General features: G+C 37.1%; 1 protein-coding gene across 4 annotated transcripts in view; it reads right to left on the reverse strand.

The window, feature by feature from the left end:
• Positions 1-20,958, reverse strand: part of LOC121875937 (uncharacterized protein C7orf26 homolog) — a 51,089-nt gene that overhangs the window by 14,931 nt on the left and 15,200 nt on the right. For 3 of the 4 annotated variants that reach the window (XM_042380907.1, XM_042380741.1, XM_042380829.1), the window contains exons 2-7: positions 20,401-20,493; positions 20,055-20,161; positions 18,010-18,234; positions 15,816-15,996; positions 6,913-7,084; positions 1,311-1,539 (exon numbers count right to left, since the gene is read on the reverse strand). In XM_042380907.1, coding sequence (XP_042236841.1) covers positions 1,311-1,539; positions 6,913-7,084; positions 15,816-15,996; positions 18,010-18,234; positions 20,055-20,161; positions 20,401-20,473 — 987 coding nt within the window. In that variant the 5' untranslated portion in view covers positions 20,474-20,493. Of the gene's footprint in view, positions 1-1,310; positions 1,540-6,912; positions 7,085-15,815; positions 15,997-18,009; positions 18,235-20,054; positions 20,162-20,392; positions 20,494-20,958 lie in introns of those variants that run through there. The other variant, XM_042380992.1, reaches the window with a different exon arrangement.

Genomic DNA, 20,958 nt, shown 5'->3' on the forward strand with positions numbered 1-20,958 from the left:
TGGGCTGAGGTGCATCTGGGTAGACTCTGTCTTTTTAGTATTTTGTGTTTCTCTCAAGTACCAAACTAAAAATTATTCCATTGAAACAACATTTCGATTAAGTGCAAATTCGGTTGAAAACGACCTCTCTTGGAATGTATCTTGTGTTATATCGACGTTCTACTGTACCAGTATGATATACCCACGCAAAATGAGACCCCACTGTACTGTAGTCTTTAATGAGGATACTGTACAGTGTTCTACTCAGATTTGATATAGGCCTAATGAGAGCTAATAGGTACAAGAGATGACACTAAGTTTCATGTGTAAACGTGCTGGAGGAGGGAGGGGGTGACTGGCCATTACAGCGTTTGCCAGTTTTTATTTGTTCATTATTATATTCTCATATGATCAGCTAAACTAATCATTATCTTATAAGAATTCCAGCAATGCAAATTAAATTCACCCCAGTCACTTCTATTAAATTTTATAAGCTAAAAACAAAAACTCAATCTAAAAGAAAAAAATGAACTAACAATTAAATACTTCACACCACAGGTGCCAACTGTCAAACATGTCACTGTCACCCCTCCCTTCCTACCCCCACCTTCCTGAGAAATGTTTGGGTAAAAAGACTAGGTTTACAGGTTTAAAAATAAATAATACCCCAGACTAAAGTTAGGATAATATAATTTGCATTGCTGAAATCCTTGCAAGACAGGGAATATTTTGAATATAATCTTCATATATTTTGCACAAAAGATAAAATTTTTGCTCTCCCTAATAAAATTCTTAAATTAGATCTAAAATTTGTATGTCTAATGCAAATTTTAGCTTGTTTATATTCATATTAATCACTATCTTATAAGAATTCCAGCAATGTAAATTATATTCTGGCTTTACTTTGTATATACTTTTCTGTGAGCTGGAACCAATTACCCAATATCCCATTGAAACAATGGTTTCAGTTAATGAAATTTTCGGTTAACGAACGACCTTCTGGAACAAATTGTGTTCCTTAACCGAGGGACCACTGTACACACACACACACACACACACACTGTATACACAAAATACTGCATTATATAATTTTATGACTACCCTGGATGATGTTGCCAAAATGTAAGTGAATAATTTGTAGTATTCTGATAACAATGATAAATTAAAGATTTGACCTTATTTAGACATATTTCCCTTGAAGTAGTTGGGAATGTCAGTACTTAATCCTGACCCTCTAATTTCTTCTACTAAACCAAATAATTTTTGTGTTTGTTTTATACCTGTATACCATTTTAACTGATTCTTCATTATTCATTAACTAATGCACATACTTGCTTCTGTGTCATGCGAGCACGGACAAAGGGTACATTCTGTAGAGTCTGAAGAATGGAGAGATGAAGCTGGGAATACAAATCAGTACTTTCTGATGGTGCAGACTTCACTGAAGTAGTATTCTCAAATAATCCTTCTGTTTCCATAATTTTTGGCAAACTGGATCTTCTTCCATGTGGGTCTGGGTAATTATCATTATTATCAAAGAAAGGGGCTTCTACACACCATCTGAAACATGAGAAAAAGAATCATGGGCTTGAAAAACTGCATGGAGGAGTGGTTATCTTTCTTAGATGCAGAAGAGATTGAAGGCAAAAATATACATGACAGATGATTTTATAAAATAAATTTGTCAATGGACACCCTTCCATCTCTCTGCAGTTTCATTTTTAATACCCAAATCTTTGTACAAAAGATAATTCTGGGAGCATGGGTACTAGATGTACTATGCACTAGCACACAGCCCCAATACCCATAGGGTGCTTGCATTATCAAGAGGTTTCATTCATGTATTGTTTAATGTACCATCTCCTTACTGTCTTAGCATAATGGTGCCAAGTAAATAACCTGACATTGTCCTCCTTAGCTAGATGTCCTAGGGAAATGGTACTTACAGTATGCTGATATCCAAGTTGGATATAATATGGTGACTCAAGAGTGGGGTGTTGACAGCATCACTTGGCTCTCCACCCTCTCCCCACACCAAAAGTTTTGATGTTTTCTCCTATAATTTCATATTAATGTGTACGTACTCATCAACATATTTCTGTGATGTACAGTTGACCACACCTACACCTGGTATCATTAACATTACCAATCCTCTCTCCAAGATGTGTGAACCCTAAGAGTATCAAAGTAGGGAGTGCAGTTAAATACTGTATAGGTTGTAACAATTACGTAGTTTAGTCTGAGTATAAATTGGGTGTCCTTTACAGAACCCACATATTAAGACTGAATATTATGAGCAGGTCCAAATGATAAATATATATCCTAAGTCTCATAGTAGTTTTGTAATGATCGGTAAAAATAATACAGTACTGTACTGTATAATACTGAATGGGTGAGCTGCCAAGAAGAATAGCTTAGTCCATGTATGATCACTTATTTATCAAAGACTACATTGGTGGCTTTATGACATAATATGTGCAGATATAAATATTTTTAAAACAAACCCTGATAATTTACATGTAGACAATCAAATATGATATATGAGGAATAATAGATTGTGGACGAGTCCTTAATTTACTCCACACACTACCTATTTATGTGTAAATACTGTACAGTAATACCCCGCTTAACACGGTTTCGCTTAGCGCGATTTCACGTATACGCGGTGCCTCGCCAGAGCTGAACTTTCACTTAACGCGGGTTTTTTCCACGTATACGCACAGTGTCCGGCTCAAGAGCTATTTTTAGATTCGCCCCACCCCCCACCTGCCTGCCTGTTTTAGCTCATAAAATTCATACAAATTACCCAGCCAGAATATAATTTACATTGCTGGAATTCTTACAATATGATGATCATTTTGAATATAAACATCATAGATTTTGCATTAGACATACAAATTTTAGATATAATGTTTACTCTGAGTAAATGTTATTTTTTGTGCAAAATATATGACATTTGTATTCAAAATATTCCTGGTCTTACAAGGAATCCAGCAATGTCAATTTTATTATCCTAACTTTAATCTGAGGTATTATTTATTACTAAAAAGGTAAATATTCTGGTTTTCCCAAACATCTGGTAGGGACGGTTGGTGGGGGGTGGGGGGGGAGGGAGGGACCGACCGACCATCTGTTACCGTGTGAAGAATATTTTTTTTTTATTAACTGAAGATATTTGTTTTAGCTCATAAAATTCATACAAATTACCCGGTCAGAATATAATTTACATTGCTGGAATTCTTATAATTTGATGATCATTTTGAATATAAACATCATAGATTTTGCATTAGACATACAAATTTTAGATGTAATGTTTACTCTGAGTAAATATGTTATCTTTTGTGCAAAATATATGACATTTATATTCAAAATATTCCTGGTCTTACAAGGAATCCAGCAATGTCAATTATATTATCCTAACTTTAATCTGAGGTATTATTTAATACAAAATGTTAAAATTTAGTTTTTTCACCCAACCTTTCTCTTGAAGGGAGGATTGGTGGGGGGTGGGGGGGAGGGTTGGGACTGACCGCGCGGTTGGAAGAGGGGGGGAGGCAAGGTGGGGTACTTTGATTGACAGATAGTGTCGTGAAGAATATTTTTTTTTTATTAACTGAAGATATTTGTTTTAGCTCATAAAATTCATACAAATTACCCGGCCAGAATATAATTTACATTGCTGGAATTCTTACAATTTGGTGATCATTTTGAATATAAACATCATAGATTTTGCATTAGACATACAAATTTTAGATATAATGTTTACTCTGAGTAAATATGTTATCTTTTGTGCAAAATATATGACATTTATATTCAAAATATTCCTGGTCTTACAAGGAATCCAGCAATGTCAATTGTATTATCCTAACTTTAGTTTGAGTTATTATTTATTAAAATTTAGTGGTTTTCCCCCAAAAATTTCTCAGAGAGGGAAGAGCCAGCAGTGTAGTGTGAGAAGAGGGGGAGGGAGTTGAGTCCATTATTTGAATGGACATTAACGACTGTATTTCTCTATTTCTCTTAAGTATTAATTGTGTGCATGTACCAATGTACCATCATAAAATTAAGATGTTATTTTTACTAGAACATAGGTACTGTATTGTGTCGGTAAAAGTGGAGTTTGGGGGTCGGGCCAGTTTCTATTGGAATTAATCCCATATGTTCTGTTGTTCATTTAGAGTGGTTTTCACTTAACACGGTACCCTGTGGGTTTTATTGACCTATTGACCGCGTTAAGCGGGGTACTACTGTATTTACAAAGAATAAATCTACCAGTTTTCTTTCAATGGTAAAAAACTGTGCCTGTTAAGCGGGGTACTACTGTATTTACAAAGAATAAATCTACCAGTTTTCTTTCAATGGTAAAAAACCGACAGGCACAGTGTAAGAGATGGTAGAATAAATGTGGGTTACAGTAAGCTTTATCATGGTGTGTGGTGTGAGTAAGGTTGTATGGTGGTATCAGGAATGGTCTTCACATATTTGCTCTTCAAACTTGGTACAGTATGGGATCTTTTATCTGGAATGCTTTTAGTATCCTGGTGGTCCAGCGGTTAGCGTTCCCCGGTCACAGTCATAGGCTTGTGGGCCGTGGGTTCGAATCCTGGCGGGTTGAGGTGTTGATTGTATGTAGAAGTCCGCGTGCTTTATTGGGCTAATGAAATATATATGGATCCTCGTGTTTCGAAGCCGGATTTGGTATAACGTTACTCTGACCACCTAAGTGATACGGGTGGTCCCCATTAGAGGTTCACGGCGCCATAAGCTCGCTGAACAGTCTTTGTGTAAAATATAACAAAGTCTAGGACTGCTTTTAGTATCGTGGTGGTCCAGCGGTTAGCGTTCCCCGGTCACAGTCATAGGCTTGTGGGCCGTGGGTTCGAATCCTTGCGGGTTGAGGTGTTGATTGTATGTAGAAGTCCGCGTGCTTCATTGGGCTAATGAAATATATATGGATCCTCGTGTTTCGAAGCCGGATTTGGTAAAACGTTACTCTGACCACCTAAGTGATACGGGTGGTCCCCATTAGAGGTTCACGGCGCCATAAGCTCGTTGAACAGGCTTTGTGTGAAATATAACAAAGTCTAGGACTGCTTTTAGTATCCTGGTGGTCCAGCGGTTAGCGTTCCCCGGTCACAGTCATAGGCTTGTGTGCCGTGGGTTCGAATCCTGGCGGGTTGAGGTGTTGATTGTATGTAGAAGTCCGCGTGCTTTATTGGGATATATATATATATATATATATATATATATATATATATATATATATATATATATATATATATATATATATATATATATATATATATATATATATATATATATATATATATATATATATATATATATATATATATATATATATATATATATATATATATATATATATATATATATATATATATATATATATATCATGCACACAGGTGCGCGTGACCTGGAACGAATTGTGTTCGTTAACCGAGGGACCACTGTAATTGATTCTCTGGTTACACTCATTTCCAGTGAAGTAAATATCAAGAAAGTTGGTCTCTTGAATATTTCTGCATTTTTTACATTAAAATTATTGGTCATTCTGAAATTTAGTTAACATATTGAGAATTTAGACAGTACAGGGAACAGTTTTTGTGTGCCCATCAGCTGATTGAATCAACCAACACCCCTTCTCAGTTTAACTTTGTTTACAGTGGAGTGAACATCGATTTTGTTGGTCTCTGGAATATTTTTGCATTTTTACATTAAAATTATTGGTCATTCTGAAATTTAGTTAACATATTGATAATATACAGTGCAGAAATTATTATGAAATATGAAGAAGGCATTAGAACTAATGCACTCTGTAAAGAATATGGCATCATCATCGACTGCCTCTACAATCAGCTGTTTGATATGTAAACAAAGTTGCCGGTAATACGACATACTCACCTTAAAGTAAGGTAAAATACAGTATTCTATTGTTTTTTATTTATTATTATACAGTATACTGTACAGTACAGTACAGTAGAGGCAAAACTGGAATCTGAAGAGCGAATTTCGGTATGTATAGAAGTTCAATATAGAGGTAATACTATATTGTAATTTTTATTGTGGTATCTGATTAAATATCTCTAATATGAAATGTTATTAGATGCTTTTTTTTTTCTTCCCTGTTTTGGCCAAATATTTACAAAAACAAATAAAAATGCTCATGTCTTGCGGCTCTTAAACATGCGAAGATTATCGTATGTGGCTCTTAGGTTAAGCAAGTGTGGCCACCCCTGGTACAGAATATGCCTAGGTATGTGTTGACTAGCCCTTGTAATCTCACACTACTACACTGTATATAACAACCGGTGGTGCAGTTTCTATGTGACTTCCATGTCCTCCACTGCACTTATGTGTTCTGTTTATTATTGGTTTATATATTCTCAAAATTGTAATTTAAAACATATTTTGTATTATTTTAAGATTTTTTAGGATATTTTATTTCAAAGGAATGTATCTTTACTTTTATCATGCAAGTCTATGGGAAAATGTGATCCAATTTACGAACAAAATTATGAAAATCTTTTAAGAAATGGAAGCCTTTCATAAATTGAGGAATGTTTGTACCTTATCACTTTTTTTGGAAAAAACATGAAATTAACATATTTCTAGATAATTCAGAAGAAAAATTAGCAAATTATTACCTAGAAAAAAGATGTGAGAATGTAAATTATCAACCAATCAATCAAATACCTCTACTGCTCTTTCAGCTTCATGTGAATAGATCAAGAGAAGGGATACATAAACCTAAAAGAAAGCAGGAAAAAGTAAGGAAGAGTTTTGACTAAAACATTACACCTGTAATGTATATACCCAGGTATGTGCTGGTCGTTCTTTTGTGTTACTACCTCCAAATTATCATGGGTGTTGTGTATACTGGCCTTCACACAGGCTAACTATCACTTCACTTACTTCATAAGAGGTGCAATAGGAGGCACAGCTGTCATTGGAAGAGATACACCTGGCAAAGGGTTTGTGAGTGGTGCCAGGGCAAGATGGGGAGGTAAACCAGGGGCCCCTTTCAACCACCATACAACAGTGCTTACAAGAGTGTCTGGTGGGCGTTCACATATCTCTCCACTACCTGAAATTGCAAGTTATCTTACCAACACATTCAAGGAACTGATGAGAAAGTCATATCTTTTCATTTTTTTTTCTTAATTCAGAGATATCCCTTGTGCAAAATATATGGCGTTTATATTCAAATTATTCGCTGTTTTGCAAGGATTCCAGCAATGCAAATTATATTCTCCTATCTTTAGTCTGTGATATTATATAAGATAAAAACTGTAAGCCTAAAACCCTGGCTGGGGAGAGGGAGGGAGGGAGGGGGAGGTGATATGTTTGACAGTTGGCACCGAAGGTCTGATGCTTGTTTATTTATCAGTCCTTAAGTGTGACTAAACTTTTCTCTTATAAAATGCCACTGAAACGACCTGGGAGAATATAATTTACATTGCTGGGATTCTTGTAAGATAGTGATTAATATGAATATAAACAAGCTATAATTTGCACTAGTAGACATAAAAATTTTAGTACCATAATCATTTAGTACATGTACAGTACAGGTTTGCACGTACAGTAAGTCATTTATTTCCTTTATGTTTCTTTTCGCATGGTGTGTGCATGTAAATGAATAAAATTAAATTTAGAAATTTATGTAAATCTACCCAAAAATACAGTTGAAAAACTTGTACATTACTAAAATGTACTAAAATTTTTATCTTTTGTGCAAAATATATGATGTTTATATTCAAATTATTCACTGTCTCGCAATGATTCCAGCAGTGCAAATTATATTCTCGTAACTTTAGTTTGATATTATATAAGATAAAAACTTTAAGCCTAAAACTACCAAACCCTGGCTGGGAGGAGGGGGGGGGGGGATAGAGGGAGGAAGGGAGGAAGGGGAGGTGACAGTGACATGTTTGACAGTTGAGGCCGAAGGTCTAGTGAAGTATTTATTTGTTTATTTATGTCCTTTAGCTTGAGTTTTTGTTTTTTGTTTATAAAATGTCACAGAAGTGACCGGGGAGAATATAATTTACATTGCTGGAATTCTTATAAGATAGTGATTAATATGAATATAAACATGCGATAGTCTGCAGATAGTCTGCACGAGACAAAAATCTTAGTAATCATTTTGTACATTATTTTGAGTATATGTACAGTACAACTTTGCCCTTAGGACAGTGTGTGCATGTAAATGAGTAAAAATAAATGAATAAAGTTACATATACTGAGCCAAAAATATTAGTTGAAAAACTTTATGAAGACAGAGCTTGGATGGCTAAATTTTAGAATAACCAATAATTTAAATATAAAAAATGCAAAAATATTCAAGAACACAATTTTCTAGATATTTTTAATCCACTGGAAACGAATGTAAACATAGAACCAATTACTGTATTGGCGGACTAGCTGATCAGCTGATCGGCTGATGCACACAACAAAGTGTGTTTCTCCTAAGGCTTTCGTTAATCGAAGTTTTGTTAGTTAATGGAACTGAAAATCCTTATGGGAGCTAATTCGTTAACCAAAATTTCGTTAATTGAACCGTTCGTTAATCTAGGGACCACTGTACAGTAGTACCCTGATTTACGCGGTCAATTGAACCCATGGGGTACCGCGGAAAGTGAAAATCGCGTAAAGTGAACAACAGAACATATGTGATTAATTCCAATAGAGACTGGCCAGACCCCCAAACTCCACTTTTTCAGACACAATACCTATGCTGTAGTAAAAATAACATTTTAATTTTATGATGGTATGCACACACAATTAATAATTATGAGAAATATCAATAATATTAGTTTTTTTAACACTTACATTAGTAGGAAAGATGGCTGGGCACACAGGGATGGGGGGTTGGTTCCGAGGCAGAGGGCAGATTATTGGCCCTCACCTGTATCACTTGTATCAATTGTATCACTATCCACCACATAGGCTTGCAGGGCCTCTTTGTCAAACCCCTCAAAGTCCAAATAAGTCCATATCCTCACTATCACTATCACTGACTTAGGCCAGCTGTGGTGGGTGGTGGGTGAAGAACTCAGTAATGTTTTGATGACTGGGCAACCTTGTGCGCATCCTGCCCGCGCCGTTTCCCGCGTATATGAGTAGATGCACCGCGGAAAGTGAAAGTTCGGTTCTGGCGAGGCACCGCGTAAATGAGAAATCGCGGAAAGTGAAACCGCGTAAAGCGGGGTAATACTGTATATATACAGGTACAGTATATAACCTTTTATTATTAGTTTAATAAATGTTTATTCGCAGATGTCTTTTTTTTTCAAACCTGTACAGAACTTTAGTATGAAGTCAAGTGAAAAAGTTAGGTTAGGATGACTGAAACTTAATTTATTTTAAAACTGTACAGCACTTTAACATGTCATATAGTGTACTAATTTAACATGCCATATAACTCTTTAAACTTAGTACAGCTCTTCCCCGACTTAAAATGGGGTTAGGGACCCAAATACAGGTCATAAGTCGAAATGGTCGTAAATCGAAAACGCGAAATTAATACATAGAAAATCTAAAATGGGTGTGTCTTTTTCTTCTCAGCACCACATAACTCTCACTTTTAAGCTTGCCAGCCATTTTAAAGTGAATTACAAACGAAAATTTTGTCTGTGTACTGACGTTGCGACTCGAAAATAAGTAATTTGACAATATTTTGGTACAAATGAGGCAGGTCATAAGTGTGGGTGGTCGTAAGTCGAGTAGGTCGTAAGTCGGGGAGGAGCTGTAGTTTGCTTTCATTTGCACTAATGAGAGGCTCCACTGTGTGAAATTCAGAAAAGGTGAAGGTTACATTCATAAAAAATGTGCCCTGGGAGTATAGTGTCAAAATTACAACTTTCTGAATAACGTTGCACTTAATTTAGAATGTATCTATGATGTAAATCAGCAACTTGCTGTACTGTACACTTTAATGGTGCTCAATATATAATTTGTTATCAGGTATGGTCATCATTAAGATCGTGTCTAAACTGCATATCATACGCAAACAGCTAATAAACATCCAAATTATCAGATGAGTGTGTGTTTAAAAATATACTGTATACAGCTCCTCCCCGACTTACGACCTGCCTCAGTCGTACCAAAATTTGGTCAAATTACGTATTTTCGAGTCCCAAAGTCAGTACACAGACAAAATTTTCGTTTGAATTCACTTTAAAATGGCTGGCAAGCTTAAAAGTGAGAGTTATGTAGTGCTAAGAAGCAAGAGAGACACCCATTTTAGATTTTCTATGTATTATTTTCGCATTTTTGACTTACGACCATTTCGACTTACAACCTGGATTTGGGTTCCTAACCCCGTCGTAAGTCGAGGAGCAGCTGTATATATATTTTTTAGATAGTTTATAGAGATATTATCATCATTACTGCATCCTCCACTTACTGGTAATATCATCATAATTTTTGGAAAATTCATTTACACTAAATTTTTATTGATTACATTATTGTATTCTATTTTTTGCGATTATTTAATTCTTTTTGTGTTAGCCTGATTATTATATACAGGTACAGGTTATACAATTATTATTAAGGCATTTATTGAAGGTAAACCATTCAAAGGGTAGTTTTATGGAGACCAAATATGGTATTCAAGAATGTTGATATTTCAGGTACAGGTATTTCTGGAATCTACAGTACCCGGTACGTATATCCCTTTGAATGACTAAGGATACCTGTGTACAGTATACACTACATAGATACAGTACCATTTAACTTCTTTCAAAATTGCTAAATTCTATCTGCATTTTCTTCTTTTGTGATGTAAAAGGTACTGTAATTTCAATGATGGGATTACTCAATAATTTCAGTTAATTTGATCAACCCAGAGCCCCCAAAATATCAAAATAGCAAGGGTTCAGTGTAATTCCTTAGTGGGGGTTAAACATAGACTGGATCTTGCATTTTGCAGTATTGTAATAATATAATCCCTGACAGGTGGTACAGGTTCTCCAATTCGGCACTCTCAGCCCACACCAGAGAAGTTTCCGAACTACAGGTAATCAATATACCGTGCTCCCTCGGTTAACGAGCGCCTTGGTTAACGAATTACCTTCCATAATATTCTTCACTTCGGTTAACGAGCAATCCCTCGATTAATAAATTCCTTACGAGCACCCCTCAACATGCTTTTATTTGCTCACTAGCTGTCGTATTAGTCCACCAATACAGTAATCGGTTCTAGGGCTTAAATTCCTTACTATTTTAGTACATATCAAGAAGTTTGTACTATTCAATAATTTTAAAAGTCATATATTAAATTTTTTAGTCATTTTAACAATTATTTAACATAATTGAAGTAGTGGGGTATGCTATAACGAACGGATCCTACTACGAATATTCCTATAACGAACGGTTTTACCTATAAAATTGAGAATGCTATAACGAACGAAACTCCTACAACGAACATTATTTAAATTTTTTTTTTCTAATTTATTGTTTTTTTATTACAAATATTAATGATATTCTTTATTTCAGGGGTTTAGATGCATATTTATGCACTTTTTTACAATTTTTACAATTTTATATTATATTTTTCAGTGTTAAGTGGTTGTATTTGGGGGCCTGGAATGGATTAATCCTATAACGAACGAATGCTATAACGAACAAGGTTCTAGAACCAATTAGATTCGTTATAGCATACCCCACTGTACAGGGAAACTAGTTTTTAGCACGCCAAACAGCCACTCAACACACCAAACAGGCTTCAGTCTCTGTGTCTTTTCAGTGGAGGTAACATCTTGCTTCAGACTCTCTTCAACATAAACTATTTTGTTTCCATTTTTACAGTGAAATTATTGGTCATTTTGAAATTTATTTTACATATTGATGATATATAGCGCAGTGCAGTGTTGATTTAAAGAAAATATTCTTTATTTACAGCAATTAAACTAAAAATTTTCGTGTTGAAATAGTTTTTGAATCCAGCATGGGTCCCAAAAAATCCAGAAAAGCGATTTCAATCCAGGTGAAACAGGAAATTATTAAGAAACATGAAGAAGGCATTTGAACAAATGTGCTTAGCAAAGAATATGGCATGTCGACATCAACTGTGTTGACAATTCTTTCACAGAAAGACAAATTCAAGGAAGTGAAAGTGAGAGACAAATCTACCAAAGTGCTTAAAGGTAGATCCCTAATAGCAGAAACAGAGAGGTTACTTCTCATTTGGATTAGGGAAAACAAATGAAAGGTGATTCAGTTTCGACCGAATTTATTTGTGAAAGAGCCAGGGAGATTTACGAACATTTAAAGGCAGATCAACCTAGTTCTTCAGGCACAGAGTTTGAAGAGTTTAGGGCCAGCAAGGGCTGGTTTGAAAAATTTAAGAAAAGAAGTGACATTTTTAGTGTTGTTAGGCATGGTGAGGCTGCCAGTGCTGATAAGGAAGGAGCAGCAAAATTTTTAGTGGACTTTAAAGAACTGGTGGATGAAGAAAATTATCTTCCACAGCAAGTGTTCAATGTGGATGAAACTGGGCTGTTCTGGAAAAAGATGCCCAAAAGGACATTCATCACCAGAGATGAAACCTCTTTACCTGGGCATAAACCCATGAAAGACCGTCTTACTCTATTCTGTGGTGCCAATGCTTCAGGGGATTTCCGACTGAAGCCTATGCTTGTCTACCACTCTAATAATAATAATAATTAACGGTTTATTGAAAAAGTTCTGCAGCCCGAAGGCTGAAAATATACATTGGACATAAATGACTTATTACATACATTGGTGGTTTAACAAAAGCCTTCATTAGAGAAAGGTAAAGGAACATACAGTGAACATACAGATTAATGTAGGATTGTACGTGTTGAACAGCAAACACGTAGTGTAGTAACTCCCTCCCAGATGGTGTTAGGAGGGACCTCACGTGGTGTAGTAGTTCCCTCACAGGGTGTTCAAGCAACAAAAAGTGGTAAGAGGACAGCCAGGAGTTTATTGGAAGTCCAACCGTAAGACATGGATGACAAGACAGCTCTTTAATGAATGGGCAGTTGAGGTGTTTTACCCTTCTGTGAAGAGCTACCTAACCACCAATAAACTTCCTTTAAAGGTTCTTCTCCTTATGGATAATGCCCCTGGTCATGACCCTCAACTTGCCAGCACTTTGGAGTCTCAATTTGACTTTGTCAAAGTGTTGTTTTTGCCTCACAACACTACATCAATCATACAGCCAATGGACCAGAATGTGATCAGCAACTTTAAGAAGCTGTACATAAAGAAAATGTTCAGGAGGTGTCATCAGGCAACTTCCACTGATCCTGAACTAACACTGGCACAGTTCTGGAAAACACAATTTAACATCCTTGAGGCTGTAAAATTGATTGTGTCCTCATGGCAAGAAGTCTCCACTAGATCCCTCAATTCTGCATGGAAAGCACTGTGGCCATCAGTAGTCCATGATTTTGAGGAATTTAAGGAAGAAGCAGAGTTGGACCAGGAGATTGTGTCCATTGGTCAGTCATTGAGCCTTGAAGTGGAGGAGGATGATGTAGAAGAGCTTGTGATGTCTCATGAGCAGGAACTTACTCCTGAAGACTTGCAGCAACTGGATGAGATGTTAGAGGCTAACAGTGGTGAGGAGGAAAAGGAAAGTGATGACCATATGTCTACTTCAGATTTGAAAGATGATGTTCATTACTGGAAAACAGGCTTCAAGGCATTCTAATGTGGAAAAAGCAGAACTTGCTTTGTGTAATGTTGAGGACACAGTGGTCTCCTTCTTCAAACATCAGTTAATGATGAGGAGGAGAGATGCCCCACAAACAAAAATTGACAGTTTCTTCACTAAAAAGCAGCGGGAAACAGATGCTAGCCCTCAGCCTTCCACTTCAAGGAGAGAGGATGTTCCTGCTGGAGAATCTGTCAGTCCAGAGGTTCCCGACATTTTCATGGAAGGTGACTCACCTTCCAAGAAGCAGTAAAAAGCTTCTCCTCCACCTCCACTTCCTTCTCTTCTCCCTTCTCCTCCTCCACCTCCCACTTCAAATTCACATCATCATCATCATCATCCAGGAGCCTTCTACATACACACCTCAAAGTAAGTGTACTTTACTACCTTTTTTGTTGACTTTATGCAATTTTCAGTGAGCTGGAACCAATTACCCAAAAACCCATTGAAACAATGGTTTCGGTTAACGAATTTTTCGGTTAACAAGCAACCTTCTGGAACGAATTGTGCTCGTTAACCGAGGGACCACTGTACATAGTAAAGTAGCAAAAATGATACAAGTTCATGTATACACAGCTTCGGGAACACTGGGCTGGTTTTGACGGTCGCCACAACAATGCAGCATAGCTAGAACACTGCCTCTGCCTTCCCCCCTAGCAACAGGACTCCTTTACTCTGCTTCCCACCCCGCTCAGCATGCTAATTCTCGCACACAAAGAAATATGTATTCCCTTTATGTATTTGACCTTATGATAATTTTTTTATTCACATTCTGCATGTAGGATTGTGTGTGAAAGTAAATGAGTAGAAAAAATTTAGAAACTTTAGTACTGTATAACTACTGTACATGAATTTACAAATTGGAAAATAACCATAACATAGCTCACAGGTTGGCCTGATAGTGAGAGAGCTAAGGGAAGGTGGCTACAGTGATGAGTCTAACTTGGAAATAATGCTACCAGTGATGGTAACAGATGCAAACAAAAAGAAAATCATCTGTAAATCTTCATTTCTATCAGGTATTTGTAGATTTAAAGTGGCATATATAAGGAATGAGGTTTTGCTCTTCCTGTGGCAACATAAAGAATCAAAAGGAGTACAATAGGCAAGCCCAGGATAAAGGAGCTTGCTGGTAAGGTTAGACTACTGTAAATGGCCTACAGATAACATAAATTTAACCCCTTCACACTGTTATGCATACCGTACTGTAGTATAATTCAATCCCATACAGTACTTTTTGCATAAAAATTTTATCATGAACACTCGAACTATACTTGAGTATTACGGTAAATAAGCCATTGTAACACAATATATTAATGTTGTTACACAATTTTAAGGTATTGGCACTTGGAAATAAGTACACCGTACTCCACTAAGCGTAAAAAATTATACTGTATATGACAAGAAAAACTCATGCCGGACCACAGATGGTGCCAGACACGGAGCAGGGAGGTGTGACCTGCACGGGATGCACTCATACATGCAGACTCTTACACAATACAGGGTGACAATTAATGCATGGACACACTTGTTTTGTTGATTGTTTTATTTGGATAGTATAACTTTGGGATACCAAATCTTTAGAACACAGTAGGGAAATATTGGTGAAATTCACACTTCTTCATTTATTGAAAAGGATTGATGTTAGGTAGGAAATTTCCATTAGAACGTATACATTCACAGCAGTGGAAGTAGTAGTTATCTGTAAATTGCTGAAATGTTTCAGAAGAATTCTGACTATTTCATTTCTGATGGTGTCTTTCAGATCAGGTAATGTTTTTGGTCTATAGTATTTGCATACAGTAGACCTTGAACTTCAAATAGCTCCATAAAATATAATCTGGAGATGTAAGGTCAGATGATCGGGGTGGCCACGGAATGTCCCAAAATAACTGAAATAACGTGATTTGAAAAAGTCTCTTGCAATATTTGCCTTGTATGGCAAGAAATGAAGAAATGTGAATTTCACCAATATTTTCATACAGTGTACCGTGTTTTTCTAAATATTTGGGATCCCAAAGTTATTCTATCCAGATAAAACAAATAATCAACAAAATAAATTTGTCCATAAATTAATTGTCACCCTGTAGTATACAAAATAGAGGTTGCATTAATGTATAAATATCCTCACCAACTTTGGCATACAGCTGTGAGAGTGTTGTAATTAGATTTGCAGTGAAGAGAGGAGCCATGGTAGGCAGGGCTCTCAGGGCTGCTGCAAAATGTGGTGGGGAAGATGGGGTCAGCTGGAAGTAATCCTGCACCAAGCCTCGGCACACTTCTCCACTCCACCCACTTAGGCAGCACATTTGCTGTTTGTAAAACAGTACAATTAGAACTTAAAACATACTGTATTTTCAATTTGCATCAACAGCTCAACAAATATCAATATTAATTGAAAGACTGTGACTGAGTGACTCTGACTGGAAGCCTTATGACCCATCAACACTAACAAAGACAGTGACTAACTGACTGCTAGCTTTATGACCCAAACCATCAACATTAACAAAAGTGTTTATTTAATATGAGAATTAAAACAAAAGAAAAAGTGCATATCAGCACACACACGCAAGCACGCACGCATGCACACACACACATGGGAATTAAGACAACAAGCATCCAGTGAGGGTCTTGTGTGACTGCATGGAGGTGAATTAAGAGATCAGCTGTTGAGGAGCTTATCACTTGGCAACACTGGTGCATGTTACACTCCTTTCCAGTCCATCTCTCTAATCACCCACACCTCTCTGCTTTCTCACTCCATATTTTAAAATGTTATGTGATGTAATGTTGAAGGGATACAACTTTGCTCATTTATACTTATACATGTACTTATAACAATCTCCCTAAAAATACTTTAGCTATCGTGTTTATTCAAGACATTTTCAGGTCATGAGACCCACTAATCCCCCACCCAAGAAAGGGTGACCCGACATTCCATCAGAAGGTCAGTAATATGAGACCACTAATCCCCCACCCCTACCTCCACCTGACATTGAGTCAGGTCAGGCCCCCCGCCCCCAAAAAAAATACTTTAACTTTCACCTTTATTCAAGACGTTTTCAGAAAATTCTCTCGATTTTTAACCTCAGAAAATTTGTTCCTAAAGCCGAAAATTTTCGACTTTGGGAATGATTTTCCGAGCAAATTTCAATTCCGGCTATCGGAGAGTTCCGGGTTTGAGGGATTTCGGCTAACGGAGATATTACTTTATATCTATGATGTCATTAGCATTGAATAAAAGTTTGAGATCCACATAATGAAGGTCAATCTTGTTTCACTTAAAACAACAAGAAATAATAATCACAAGCATATTTACAATGACTGAAATTTACTCTGTACCCGGAAAGTTAAAACAAAAAAAAGTTAGTCTAATTTGTGTCAGGATGAAAACTGAAAACACAAAAAAAAAATGTATTTAAAATAGCCTTATTCATGTATGGCAAATGGCAAAAGGTCAGAAAGTCGATAAACTGCACAGTTGCCAATTCATCGATTTTGTTGTTCGATATGACTATCTATATTTGCTGTACGTATGCTATGCCTTGAGGGCTTTCTATCAGCCAAATCCCATTAATGAAATTGCATACTTTTAATTACTGCATTAAAATTTTGCAACTCATTTGGTTTGGCAAACCTGCCTTGAACAGTAGTTGTCCAGTTGCACTTGCTCTGAGTGACACTTGTGTTCAGTTCAAGGTTGTACTAATCATATAGTTGACATGTAATGAACTAGTACGGATCTGCTGAAGCGGTTAGTATTTATTATGTGCAGTTTACCATTTTTAGCATTTAAAAAACAGTAGATTCATGAATATATGCTTTAAGAAAATACTTTAACTAAATTTTTTTAATCAAAATGAAGGGAGTAGTACAGTATCACAAGCAGTGGTCATTGGAAAATCCAGTTAGTTACCTGAAAATTTTAATAAAATTCCACAAATAGTTGTCATTCCACGACACTTCCCACACAATATTTCAAAAATATGCAATTTTGAGTGCCATCCCTTAGCAATGGTTGCTATGGCAATTGCAGTGTTGCCAATTCTTCTCAGTGTTTGAATTGCCTGATAGTCTACATAGCTGGGATGACTACCTAGACAGCCAGGCTATTCAACCATAAACCCATAAACATTTAACAACTGTATGTCTGTAACTAGTCCTACAGTTGCTAATATGTATATGGGTTCATGGCTGAATAGCTTGGTTGTCTATGTCGCTGCCATGCCTGTGTAGACTACCGGTGACGGCTTAATAGTCACAGCGACTGTACATGTATTTCCAAGCAGTAATAATAGATAATACCATAATTATTAAGCCCAAACCTGCATCCATACTGCTGTGGCCTCCAACACAGAAACATTATGTGTAGCAATGGCCAGAGACACCAAAGCTGATAATATGCGGAGTTTATGTGGCGTACGGGGATCATGTGATGATGGATGGAATAAAGTGATAAACAGAGAATTGCGAGAAGCGGTGTCCACAATCTTTCCTAGGTGCTGTCCAAGTTCTCTCACTACCACCAATTCCTCAACAGGTCCTACTGCCTGCAAGAGAAATGTTTGTGTTAGTATTTATTTATAATAATTATACAGCATGTCTTTTTTTTATACATTACAAAGTTTCACTGTTCAACCAGTAGAGATTTAGGGTAGTTTCAAGCCTGAAGGCATGAGGTCACTTCATGCCTTTACTTACTCTCACTTGCCTCAATGCACACTTTATACTGGTGATATTCCAGCTGCCTCCATATTTATAGCACTTAAGGATCTTCACAAAAGTCCTTGTTTATATTTTCTTACAAGACTAATAGGGATGCAGTAGCTGATAGGATACAGTACATGTACTTGCTTTCTGTCTAAAGGTCATTGGTTCGTGCTTGGGCAAACCCAGTCCAACCAGCTGTAAATGGGTGCCTAACTTTGTAGCTGGGGAAGTGAATGTAAGAAAATGGCTAAGTCTACAGTGATCAGGACCTCCATTACCCTTATCAGATTAGGACTGGGTTTACGCGGATATTTTTTACGCGGCACCTGTCAGAAGAGATAATTATTATTTACACTGTAAATTTCATCATGTACGCGGCAAGCAGCAGGGCGCTGACGTCAGACTGGCGCCAGTGACGTCCCAGACTGTGATTGGGCCACGTATCCTTACCACCCACGCACCCCCTACGCCGCGCGCTGTGATTGGTCTAGTTATCCTTGCCACCCTCGCCACCCACGCTCTCCACCGCCACGTCAGTCTCACTGTCTCCGTGTATATTCACTCGTGTCAAGGAACCAGTGCTTTATTTTCTTTCTACGCAATGGCTTCCACGAGGCTCAGTCTTGCTGTGGCATTGGAGAATGCAAGAGAGGCTGCACAAGGTGTTAGAGCTGCAGGCTTCTCCAAGACTACCAATGACGACATCCTGGAGGTAATCAGGCAACCTGAGGTGACTGCGGACGAGATGTTGGAAGATGATGACATCAGTGAGCAGCTTGGTGGTACAGAACAACAAGAGCAGAAACGAACACAAGCTGATGTGAAGGATGTCATCGAGTTAGCGAGAAAATGAAGCTCATCCTTGCCAAAGACCCAGTCAACCATCGCTACGAAGTGTCTAATAACCATCTGTTGAAATGCCAGGAGCCCTATGTTCAGCTGTATCACGACCACATCAATGCTAGCCGTCAACAACACATCATCGAGTTCTTCACCCGCCAACCACCACAGCCACCCCAAGTCAGTGATAGTGAGGATGAGGATGTGGACTTCAATGGGTTTGACGAAGAGGCCCTGCTAGACTCTGTGGTGGATAGAGAGGCAGGTGAGGGCCAATAATCTGCCCTCTGCCTCGGAACCAACCAGTGCACCAGAGACTTCGTTATTCCTTAGTAATGACACAGAATTTGAAATTGCAACCCCAACTGCAACTGGGACAATCCCAGAACCAGAAATTTGATACGGACAGTCCCTCGCTTAGTTCAGATTTCGTCCGATTTATCTGAAATCCGGATTAAAGGGGTCCGAATTAACGAGGGTCGACTGTGTGTGTATATATAATATATATATATATATAGATATATGTATATATGTATGTATGTACGTACGTACGTATGCACACACACAAAGTATTCGTCTTTGTTAAGTGCCGTGAACCTCCATTGGGGACTCCCCGTGCCAACTATGTGGTCGGAGTAGCATTTTACCAAATCCAGCTAGGATTTTTATACACTGTTAAATTTTTTCTTCCCTACAATATTTTGACTGCACAAATCTCTCTGTAAATACAGTACTCTACAGTATTTAGTCTCAGAACCCAAATACATTATCCTATGTAAAAGGAATTCTTCCTTCATAAAATAACATAAATGTGACTCACCCTAATCTTGGAAGAATTGGAGTCTCTACAGCAAAATATAAACTGATCCATGATGTGCTGCTGGATGTCATGCAGATGGGGAGAAGGAGGCATGTGGAGCACCTCCTCTGTTGAATTAATAACTCAAGTTATATCTCTAAAGTTCTAATTTGTTATGAATTTCAACCAGTTTTATACAGTATACATTCTGCATTATCATAAACATTCTTCATGCACTAGAACAAAATGTAATCACATTCAATATTTATACAGTACTTTAGACATTTTTAACTTTAGTGACCATACTATAGTATACAGTCCAGAACCAATGAAATTACACAAACATAAATGTACAGTACATTCTTACCCAGCTTGCGCAGACCTTGTCGTACACATGATGGGAAGTCACTTCTCTTCAATTCACTCAAGTCAACTGACATATTCAAGAGATTTCATTAATCTGCAAAATAAGATCAAGATACACTCTATATTGTGAAAATTTGCCTGAATCAATTTTAAAAGTTTTGTTAAAGGGCAAATAACATTTAATAAAACTTGTAAGTGGAAATAAAGTCTTTGAAGGACTGTTAAAAGATGGGATGGACATACAGTACAGTACCCTTATTCATGAATTAGGCTGGGATAAAAACTATCTGGCTTGTTTCTGCACTTTGGTGGGTGCTAAATTATATCATCTTCTCCCAAGTTGCACCAGACTGTGTCTTAAAGCCTCAAACCATCGATGACGTTCCTGAACATTCTCCTAGTCAACGCCGGGTGACGTTCCTGAACGTTCTTAATTTTCAGGCATATTTTAAATGTCCAAGCAGAAGGAAATACTTTGTATGGGATATTTGTGCAATTGGTAGTTCAACTCACATGTATTTGTCTCAAGACTCGTGCCTCATGGCCAGTTACCCACCAG

The sequence above is a fragment of the Homarus americanus genome, unplaced genomic scaffold (assembly GCF_018991925.1).
Source record: "Homarus americanus isolate GMGI-L3 unplaced genomic scaffold, GMGI_Hamer_2.0 scaffold51859, whole genome shotgun sequence".
Classification (NCBI taxonomy): Eukaryota; Metazoa; Arthropoda; class Malacostraca; order Decapoda; family Nephropidae; genus Homarus; species Homarus americanus.